The following is an 11,886-nucleotide window of genomic DNA, read 5'->3' as shown; positions in this document are numbered from 1 at the left end:
TCTTGATATTACATATGACTATACAAATAGATTTTATTTTTACTGATCCTTGCTAGCTACATTTGGAGAGGCATGGTAGAGTGGATAGATAGTGAAGTCTTGCTTCTGACCTATACAAGTTGTGTGTCCATGAATCAATCAGTTAACGTCTCAGTGCATCAGGCAATTCTCTAAGACCAGAAAACTATAAGTTATAGATGAGTTGCTCAATGGCACAGATGCCTTCTCCAAATTTTCTTTCTAGGATTTTGAAGTTTTACCATTTAAAAACAAACTTTTCATGCCATAATGACAAATTAACACTCCAAAAGTAAATTCTTACATAGAAACTCTTCAATAGGTTATAACCTATTTCCAATCTTGTACTGGAAGATTAACAAGGATTCCTGAAGCCAGCATAGTAGTATTACTGATCAAATTAAATCATTTTGAACCCTTTACCTTGGGGAAGATTGTCACTCATCTCTCCCCAATGCTTATCTTTTTTTTAAAAACGAAACTAAATTAATGTTAGTGCTGGCAGTCACTTGTCACCTTCCAAGATAGGATTTGCTTACATAGAATAAGAAAATCTAGTGTAGGGAGAATGTTACCATAGATACTTATGGTTGGAGGCATTCACTGGACCTGGCATTTGCCACTGACGGCACTGAACTTATCAAACAAAAACACATTGCCTCAAAGATGAAGTTAAAGTTTTCTGAACTCTTATTAATTAGATAAATGGAAATGGGTATTGTTCTAAAAAAAAAAAAACAAAAACCAAACTGGGAAGGCTGACACTGTCCATTTTATCACGTTAAGGAAGTTAAACGCACCTACTCTTCTGCAATTAAGACTCAAGATGGCTTATAACCATATACAGGAAAAGGAAAAAAAAATCTCAAACTTTATAGCTTAGATGCTCCAATTATTCAGCTTCTATTGCTTTATGGGGTAACAAAATATAAAAAAGTTACATGTGAAACTATTTTATCTACTTTCTTTAATGTACTTAGTTTTAGAATACTGTCAACATACAAATAACCATGGCAATTTATGACTTGCCTCCTTTTGTGTCTTATTGTCCTGTGTCTCTACTTAACAGAGTATTTGTGAATATATTTTCCTCTTAGGGGTTTTGTTTGTAGAGGCAACATGGTATCAGAGTGGAGTGCTAGGCTGGGAGTCAGGAAGATGACGTAATTATAATTACATTCCTCACTCAAAGTGTTCATATTTGTAGGAGAATGGGCTCAAGAGCTTTGAGGGAAATGTTCTGTTGTTACTTTCATTGGTGTGTGTTTGTTAGATCGTTTCAGTTGTCTAACTCTTCATGATGCCATTTGGTATTTTCTTGGCAAAGATACTGGAGTGGTTTGCCATTTTTTTCTCCAGTTCATTTTACAGATGAGGAAACTGAGGCAAAAAAGGTTAAATGACTGGCCCAGAGCTAGTAAGTGTCTGAGGCCAGATTTCAACTCTCTAAGATGGGTCTTCCTAATTCAAGCCTGGCACTCTATCTACTGTGCTACCTAGCTGCCCTGTTACTTTGATTACTTAGTTGTTCAAATTTAGCAAAGTATGACTTTTACTGAATAGTAAACAGATCAGTGGGGGCTCAGCAACTATGATTTGTAAAGGATTCTGACCTACAAAGTGCCTAGAACCAAGAGTGGCTTTCTGGGGGCCCATGGGTAAGGGGGTGATGGGCCTGGGCATTCCATTTGTATACTTTCTATTTATCATTCTTAATTGCATTACGGTATTTTCTTACATTACTGTTCCACACTTTATCAAGCCATTTCCCAATTCATTTTAATTCAACAAACATTATGTACCAATTCTATGAAGTTGGAAAGTTAGGTTACTTTCAGATTTTTTTGTTCATTTGCAAATAATGGTAACATAAATATTTTTGAAAAGCTCTGTCATTATTCTGAAAAACAATGAAAATTGCTATCCACCTCCAGAGGAAGAACTGATGGAGTCTGAATGCAGATTAAAGCGTAATATTTTTACATTGTTTTTCTTGCTTTTTTTTTTTTTTTGGTCTGTTTTCTTCTGCAACACGGTGAATATGGAAATGTTTTTTACATGACTTCACAAGTATAATCTATATCAAATTGCTTGCCTTCTCAAGGTATGGAGGGGAGGGAGGGAGAATTTGGAACTTAAACATTTTAAAAAACAAATGTTAGAAATTTTTCTTACATGTAATTGAGAAAAATAAAAGATATGTCATTAGTAAAAGATCTATTATATGATTTAATTGGTGTGAGAACTCCTACCAATATATAGGCCCATCTATGACTTAGTAGAAAGTCCTAGGGAGTTTTCTGTAAATTATAGTCTTAGGGAGTCACCTGGGGCTAATAAAGGTTAGGCAACTTGCCCATGGTCACTTACCTAGTAAGGATTTGGACCTAGGCCCTCTTGACTCCAAATCCAACATTATGGGGCAGGGAGGGAGCACAGTGGATAAAGCCTTGGATCTGGAGTCAGGAAGACCGGATATACAATCCAGCCTCAGATACTTACTAGCTGTATGACACTGGACAAGTCACTTAATCTCCGTGTGCTTCTGTTTCCTCAGCTGTAAATTGGGGATAATAACAGTACCTACCTCCCACGGTTGTTTGTGAGGATCAAATGAAATAATATTTGCAAAGTGCTTAGCACAGTGCCTGGCACATACTTTGCATTATATAAATGTTTATTATTATGATTATGGATTATGATTATCCACTGTGCTATCCTCCTCCTCTCTCAAACATAAGACTTTTTAAAAAGTTCCTTAATAATGTTTTTATGGTATCTTCCCAATAACAGAATTGTTAGGTCTAAGAGTATGATCATTTTGCTATTCCTGCAATGCCCTGTCACATCACTCCCCAAAAGTTTCCACCACTTCTAAATTCCATCAGCAAGGCATACATATCTCTTCACAACCCTAACATTGAGTATTGTTATTTTTGTACGCTTTTACCAATTTGATGAATAAAACAATTTATTTTCAACGGTAATGCAAGAGGACATTGGAGAGTGAGTGTGAGCAAGGTTGCAGCACTAACAAATTACTACAAAGAAAAATGGTGGCTGTCCCCAAAGAAAGGTCTAACCAAAAAAGAAAAAGGGCTGATCAACTGGTGAGAGTCAGTCAATGAATATTTATTAAGTAGCCACCATGTGCCAGGCAAGGGATATAAACAAATAAAAACAAAGGCAGTCTGCCCTCAAAGAGTTTATAATCAGATGGGGTGAGAGTAAGAGATTCACCTTTGGACTACCCACATGCTGGCACCAGCATCCTCGTGATATCAAGAGTAAACAGGGGAGACCCCCAATATATTGCATGGGTCTATAGTGACAAACTTACGGAATATGGGCAAGAATCACAGAATGGGAAAGCATCAATTAAAAAAATCCACCTGAATGAGATCACAAATCCATTGCAGATTCTTTGCATAATACACATTTGCATGTCAGCCCTGATTCTTGCCTTGTTTGCCACGTGCATTGATGGTGGAAGCCATCGCAGTCATGAAATTAGTGCCAAGTCATAAAACCATGTAGACTGTGGTATGTACGGTAGGTAATTTTCTGTGTTTTTCTGTTGCGTAGTGCCTGCTCACAGAAAGATAAAAATGACTAGAAATTGAGAGGTAGCATGATATAGTAGATTAGGGCACTAGACAGAGTCAGAAAGACCTGGGTTCTCATCCTACCTTATATACTTACTAGCTGAGTGACCCTGGGCAAATCATTTGATCTGTCTGTTCCTTAGTTTCTTCATCTGCTAGATGATTTTTTAGTATACTACCCAAGAAAGACAGCCAGAAATATTACACATAATTGTATCTGTTGATGATGGGAAAAGGGCCAGGCTAGAGTGTGCTTAAAGCCTGGGGATGACTAAGAAGGTTTAAGACTTTAGAGGAAAGCATTTGTTAGCTCTTACCCCTACGGTTTTGTGCCCTTGTAAATTAAATTCTAATACTTCATTTTCTTTTTCTGTCCCACTACCTCAGTAATTGAAAACAATTTGCCTCTAACTTTAGAGGCATTAATGCTAACTGTAGTATTAATTTTACTACTAGTACTAAGAGTACTAGTACTATTAGTACTATTAGTAGTAGTATTACTAACTGCTTATAAAATGACTAACAATTACATTTCTAAGTTATAATTCTATAAAAAGCTTTTTTAAAAGTTAACAAGAATACACACTTGAAATCAAGAAGCCATTTAAAAAATTGGTATTAAAACCCTCAAAAATCCTACTCTGATAACATATCATGGCTTGGAGGTGATGCTAGGTCCTCAAAGGTCATTTCAGTGGAATGTAAGCCCTGGAGGGGCCTGTGTTAGAACATGGTCAAGGAGAGTCTATGATAAGAAAGAGCACCAGATTTGGAATCAAAGGACCTGGGTTCGAATCCTAGCTGTGCTCTTTTTTACCTCTGGACAGTCATCTAGCCTATCTGGGCCTTACTTTTACTTTTTTATAGTGAGTAGGCTAGGCTTGCGGTACTGTCAACCTTAAACAGAAATGGATCCCTGCAGGCTGCATATTGACTTAGAAAACCACAAATTAACATTATCTATGTTGTATTATATTTTCATTTTGTTAAATTACATTTTAATCTGCTTCTGGCCCAGGGGAATTCTGCTAGTGGCTTGCCCTCAGCTTCATTTGACACCTCCAGGCCACCTTATAATTTTTAGGTTTCTTCCAATTATTAAGTCCTACAAACTTATGAGTAGGGGCCAAGGATAGTTTTTTGTCTAGCTAAGTTTGGGGATGAAGTTCATGTGATTTTCTTTTGGCCACAGCCGCTGACAAAGACTACCCAGTATATTGGGGGGCTCCCCTGCTTTCTTTTGACATCATGAGGGTGCTGGTTAGACACATGAACCAACTAAAGATATTATCCCCCATTAGATGGCACACTCCTTGAGGGCAGGGACTGTCTCTGTTTTTAATTTGTATTTGCATCCCCAGCTCTTGGCACATGGTGAGTACTTAAATATTTATTGACTGACTAACTCTCACCCAGGGGTAGGAGGTTGCATCTGTGATGGTTAAGGGAGTGCCCATAGTGATCAAAATCACAGATACCTGAAATGTGGAAATGAAGAATTAAAAATTCAGGGTATATACAGAATTAACTATCATTAACACATTCCCAGCAATTCTCACTCATGCCTATGCCTCTAATACCTGGTGGTTATGCAAGTGAGGAGAAGATGAGCTCCTGGAGCAGCCACTCCAGATAGATGACCAGTGACTGCCTGTCCACAGGGCTCTGACTTACCTGAAATCAGGTGCATCGCAGAGAGAGGAGGCTTTGATGAAGGTCTCATGGAATGATGTACTTTCCCTTCCTGAGAGCATCCTAGAAGGAGGCAACAGTTATCAACCAATCAGTAGGAGGCTCATATGGCTCCATTTGAACCCAAATTCTCATTGAAAGTCCTAACTTACAGATACCTGAATAAACACAAAGTTCATCCTGTGTGTGTATTTATGGGGAGGTGGTATCATACAGGCCAAGGGGGTACTGTGATTGGGATTCCTTTGGAGGCTTTGTTTCAGAATGTCTTTGTTTTGTTGGCAAGAGTTATTTGGGAAAAAAAAAGTCATTTTATCACAGCATTATAGATTTATTTAGAGCAGGAAGGGGCCTTTGAGATCATCAATTCCAATATCCTTATTTTACAGGTGAGGAAACTGAGGCTGAGAAGAGGGTGACTTACTCAGAATCACCTAGCTAGTAAATATCTGAGGCAGGATTTGAACTTAGGTCTTCCTGATTCCAAATCCAGAGCTATGTCTATTTTGCCACCTAGACTTGAAGTCAGAAAATGTGTTTAAGTTCCATTTCCAATATTCACCAGCTGTGTGACCCTGGGCAAGTCACTTCTCTGTGAGCCTCTTCTTCCTCATCTGCAAAACGGAGATTTGTATCAACTCCTTCACAGATAGTAAACCTTAATGTGCTATATAGATATGGGTTATTATTGTCATTCTATTCCTTAATAATAATGATGGTAGCATTTATATAGAGCTTTACACATATCTCATTTTAACCTCACAACAATCCTGGAAAGTAGGTGCTAGTATTAACCCCATTGTACAGATGAGGAAACTGAGGGAGACAGAGGTCAAGTGATTGACCAGGGTCATCCATTTAGTAAGTATCTGAGGCAAGTTTCAAACTCAGGTCTTCCTGACTCCAAGTCCAGTATTTATCTACTGTGCAACCTAGTGGCCTCTTTTCTTTTTCACAGAATCATCAATTCTATGCAGATCATATTCTGGTTAGATATTTCAGATGGTAAAAGTGCCTAGAATTAGTCAGTAGAATCCATTATCATCAATAAACACTTAATGAATACCTCTGTGTGACAAAGTGCTAGTCGGCTTCCCCAGAGAGGGAGAGCCATACTAAATACATTCTATGAAATACCTCCCATATGTGAATTGAGCAAAGCTGAAAAAGATAATGTATTCAAATATGGCATTAGGGATACTCATATGTTTGTAAAAATTAGTTACAGTTATCCCTTCCACATTGCGGGGGTTGTTGTGGTTTGTCCTTCATTCTCTCTCCCTCTCTTTTTTTTTTTTTTTAAATGAGGCAATTGGGGTTAAGTGACTTGCCCAGAGTCACACAGCTAGTGAGTGTTATATGTCTGAAGCCAGATTTTAACTCAGGTCCTCCTGACTCCAGGGCCAGTGCTCTAACCACTGTACCACCTAGCTGCCCCTTGCCCTTCATTCTTGAGGAGGACCATGACATCAGGAAGGTGATGCCATGACATGCAAGTGAATTGGATTTAAGTGAGGGTGGACTGTGTAAAGTCACCAGCCTCACTTTCTCCTCTAGATTCATCTGGGTCCAGTGGCCAGATATCAATCAAGACAACTGGACATGGGTCAGGATGCAGTAGAAGACCTTGGTCTTTTTAAGCCAAGATTTTTCAGAAACATTGTGGGAATTAGAAGTGCACCATCCCCTCCCCCCAAAATCTAGAAAATCTGCATAAAATTTTTTGGTCCCCCCTTTCATACCAGAGAAGAAGTCTGAATTATTATGGTATTAAAAGATAAAATATGTTGATATTATGCAATACTATACACATATTTTATGCATTTCTGAGTTTTAAAATTTTTTTTCTGTGCCATCTGCTGACCTTCTTGTGTAGTCTGTGGCTTCTGCAAAACTCCCCTCAAATTCCCATTTAATTTCTTTCTTTTTTTAACTTTTTTTTGGGGGGCAGGGACTAGGCAATGGGGTTAAGTGACTTGCCCAGGGTCAACACAGCTAGTAAATGTTATGTGTATGAGGCTGTATTTGAACTCAGGTCTCTCTGACTTCAGGGCCAGTGCTCTATCCACTGCGCCACCTAGCTGCCCCTCCCATTTAATTTCTTATGCTGACCCAAGATATATTAAAACTGCCATGGGGAAAGTCGTGCTATAGAAGGGACAACTGTATAATATGCTTCTATAGAGCCTTAAACTTACATGTTTTGTATGAATGAGGCAGCAGATTAGCATCGTGAAGGCAGACACGGGTTTACAACTGCACATGACCACTATTTAAAGGAGGGGATTTGCCATGAAGGAGAACCCTTCTTCCAAGGTGTGGGTTTTTGTATTTAGATAGCAGAAAGCATCTAAAGGGATTCATGAAACTAGTAATGACCCAGGGGAAAAAAAAATCACATTGTCTGAAATGCTCAGATAATTGCTAAACCCTTGAAAATAACGTGTGAATGTGTTTGTTCCAGGGAGAATTTCAGAAGATGCTTCTCCACAACCTTCCCCACTGCTATGTCACATCTAGTTCACGCTTTGTAATGGGTGGGGATGGTGTTTCACCACAGAATCCGAGCATGATAAAGTGAGTTTCTTGTTACAGATACTCAACTGCGGGAGAAAGGGAATTACCATAGATCTGTTGGAGGACAGTTTGCTTGTTTTGTTTGATGAGCGAGTTGCTCTTGCTGGTAGATTTGGTAGTTTTACAGGACGAGACTGGTTTCAAGGCCTTGGGGTTCAGCTGTTTCTTCCAGGCAACCTGGAAGAGAAAGGTGGCCCTCTCTTGTCTCCACTTGTCTTCACCTTCTTCACCCCGTCGCCGAGCGCTGCAAAGCTCTGACAGTTTCTTTCGTAGCTGGTAACTAAGAAAAAGAAGAACACTTATTCGAGGTGAGCTAGGTTGGTCTGAATTCCATGAACCAGTTCATGTGCAAGGTTGTCTGAGGAATTCAGGAAGTCACAGCGGCTGATAATTTAGTCAAAGAAAAGTATTTGTTTAACAAATTTAATATCAGGTGTTTCCACCATCATCAGCTAATTCTGACTGGGCTTTCTCTGGATACACAAAATATATAGTATTGGCTATATTTAAAACTAGGTTTTTTGTTGGCATAGCATCTTCTCCAACTAAACGTGCGCTAAAGAATCCAAACCAATTTGTAGATATAACATGTATTTGGAGTTTGGGACATTTGTCTTTCTTCACTATAGTTAAAAGCTTTTTATCAAGTGCATTCTATATGTAAAAGGTTTTTTTTTTAAACAGCAATATTTTCTTTTTTAAAAAATTAATTTATTTTTAGTTTTCAACAATCACTTCCATAAGCTTTTGAGTTTTAAAATTTCTCCCCCTCCCTCCCCCACAGCAACATTTTCATTGAGACTAAGGTAAGATTAAATTCAACATCAACCTACTAATTTAAGAAATATTTATAAATTGTTTACTAATGGGCAAATCTTACTGGAAGAAGAATGATAAGAGATTTGAGTGAAGAACATGAAATAAAACATTTCAATTAAATAAACATTTATTAAGCACTTACTATGTGCCAAACACTGTGTTAGGCTCTGGGGATATAAGATTGAAAAAAGTAGTCCCTGCCTTCAAGAAGCTTACATTTTATTTCAGGCATTAGTGAAGGGATAAAGTGAATTTAGAAAAAAATTACTCTACCTGGAGCAAAGGGACAGAGAAACAATGTCTCTAGGATAAGGGAAGTGATAGTCTATGAAGCCGGATATGTATGAAGACTGGGTTCTGGGTCACTTTGACAGCAGCAAGTCATGATTTATAAAAGAGAAGACAGAGTCTAGATCAGGGGTGGGGAACCTGCAGCCTCGAGGCCACGTGTGGTCCTCTAGGTCCTCAAGTACGGCCCTTTGACTGAGTCCAAATTTACAGAACTTGAACTCAGATCTCTTGATCTCCAGTCTAGTGCTCTTAATTTGACTTCAGGTACTGGTTGCATACCAGCCATGACACTAGGTCTATGTTATTGTTGAGTCATTTTTTTTTGGACGTCTCCAATTCTTTGTGACCCCATTTGGGGTTTTCTTGGCAGAGATACTGGAGTGGTTTGCCATTTCCTTCTCCAGATCATTTTACAGATGAGGAAACTGAGGCAAACAAGGTTAAGTGACTTGCCCAGGGTCACACAGCTACAAAGTATCTGCGGCTAGATTTGAACTCTCAAAGATGAGTCTTCCTGACTCTAGGCCTGGCTCTCTATCCACTGGACCACCTAGCTGCCCTAGCTCTATAGCAACTTGTTAAGAAAAAGCTACCTGTGGTTGGTACTTATACATAATATCAAACTGGAGACCGTCCCAGCATATCATTATTTTTTTTTTCATAGTCTTAAGATGGAAAAAAAAATGACAAACAAAGATAAAATAGTGAAGAAAGAGCTATGAAAGTTTTTTCCCATCCCCAAATATGAATCCAGTAAGTGCAATTGGGTAACTCTCTAAGATTCTAAGTTTTAGATCAGGTGGCAACCTGCATTGGAAGAAGCATTTCCTCATCAGGAATGGCCCATACTAGTGAAATCACAGTTCTGGTCCAAAAAGTATAATTAGAATTTTTCAGTCATAAGTCTCTGATTCTGCATTCAGAAACTGAAGGCTGTTTTATAGCAATTTTCAGACTGTACTTCAATCAACAGCATTACTGGCTTTTCAAAGGGTTATACTGTTTGCAATAAGATGGCTTACAGGAATCCTGTTGAATTACTCCTCTAGGTGATACTATGGACCCAGCGTTCTTAGGAGAGATTGTGTGCCAGTTAGTGGATCATGGAAACTTACAGATAGAACTCGTCAGACCCTACCCCTTCGAGTGATAAAGAACAGATATTAGCGTTCTCTTCATTTCAGTCAGTGAACATCTGTCTTTTCGAACATGGTTTATTTTCCCTGTTAGCTTAGATTTCATTTTGTCTATTTCTTATGTTTTCAAGAAGAAATGTAAGAAAAAGCTTTCTTTCATCTTTTCCCCTACATCTTTCTGCCTTTGATAGTCTCTGTGAATTCTGATGCTTTCTTTCTATTTGTTATTCTTATAACAGTCCTTCAGTGCCAGCTGTCTAACACTGCATATACATACAAAACCATATATACACTACCATCTTCTTTTGACAGCCTTCTATTACCAAATACGTCAACATACTCTTTTGACAGCCATCTAATACCGAAAATATCACCATACTCCCGAGAGCCCTCTAACACTGAACAGACCACCATGCTCCTTTGACTGCACTCCAAACTCTTGTGTGAGGCTTTCAGTCCCCACCTCTTATCCTGCAGGGGCCATCTACCCAGAATGAGAAGTTGCTTTGCTCCAACCTCCAGATCTTCTCTGAGTCAAAGACTCCTCAAACGTGGCATTCTTTATCTCTATACTGTTACCACAAGGGTTAGGAGCTTAGGATGAAACTACCTAATAGGTTCTAATTTGTGAGATGTGGAACCTCTCAGGTTAATCTAAAGGCAGTAGGGGCAGATACGAGTTGTACAACTGAAAAGGACAGACAGTATTTTGGACAAGTTTCATCAAATTTGGCTAGTCAGCAGCGTTCTAAAAAAAAGAATAACAGCACATTATATAGGGCTTTAAGAATTACATTGTACTTTAATATACTATTTCATTTGATTCTTACTCACAAAAACCCTCTGAGGAAAGCGCCAGAAAGAATAACTGAGATTTTGATACTCTACACTTCTTCCCCTCCCCCTCAGGTGCTTCTCCCTTCTGATTGGATGATCGGTAGGTGGAACATCAAACTCCTAACCAAACTGTCCTTTTCTAGAAGTCTCACAACCTTCCTGGTAACTTCATTTTCCATCATCAGCTCTCCTTGGCTTCGACTCCATGGAATAACATGCCCCTGTGCTGGGTACTCCCCAGTGGCCCAGCCCTTCCTTTTTGGCTTCCTTTTTTGCATTGTCTTACCCCATTAGATTAGAAGCTCCTTGAGGGCAGAGACCATGTCTTTTTCTAATTTGTATCCCCTGCACTTAGCACACTATCTCATACATAGCAGGCACTTAATAAATGTTTATTGAATTGAACTGTCATTATACTAATATTAACGGTGGAGAAATTGAGCCACAGAAAACTTAAATGATTAGCTCAAAGTCATATAGCTAATAAGTGGTAGAAAAGACACTGGGTCTTCTGACTCCAAGTTTAATCCTCTTGCCATTATAGCATATCGTAGCTGCCCCAAATCTAATGTAAATGGTTGATAGTAGTGATACCTCTAATCCTTCCTGATACCCCCTAGGCAATAAAAGGTTCATATTTGGTACACCTTTACTAAGCAACATAGTTGTTGTTTGTCCTTCCTTCTCGAAGAGGACCAATGCCATTATAAGGGTGATGTCTTGACTTGTATATAAATTGGATTTAAATGAGGCAGAGCTGGGCAAAGTCATTAGCCTCACTTTCTATTCCAGAGACATCAAATTCCAGTGGCAAGACAAAAAGTCAAGATGATTGGCAATGGCCCAGGATGCAGTGGATGACCTTGGCCTTTCTAAATTAAGGTCTTTCCTAGGTTCCAGTATGTCTGAGG

At 38.8% G+C, this 11,886-nt stretch overlaps 1 protein-coding gene across 2 annotated transcripts in view; it reads right to left on the bottom strand.

Annotated features, from left to right (window-relative positions):
* The window catches only part of LOC114025749 (inversin-like), a 223,771-nt gene that overhangs the window by 3,903 nt on the left and 207,982 nt on the right, over positions 1-11,886 (bottom strand). For both annotated transcript variants that reach the window (XM_027839236.1, XM_027839238.1), the window contains exons 15-16: positions 7,940-8,172; positions 5,298-5,378 (exon numbers count right to left, since the gene is read on the bottom strand). In XM_027839236.1, coding sequence (XP_027695037.1) covers positions 5,298-5,378; positions 7,940-8,172 — 314 coding nt within the window. The remainder of the gene's footprint in view (positions 1-5,297; positions 5,379-7,939; positions 8,173-11,886) is intronic.

Source organism: Vombatus ursinus, unplaced genomic scaffold (assembly GCF_900497805.2).
Source record: "Vombatus ursinus unplaced genomic scaffold, bare-nosed wombat genome assembly UNPS02014832.1, whole genome shotgun sequence".
Classification (NCBI taxonomy): Eukaryota; Metazoa; Chordata; class Mammalia; order Diprotodontia; family Vombatidae; genus Vombatus; species Vombatus ursinus.
This window is presented reverse-complemented; position numbering and strand designations above follow the sequence as displayed.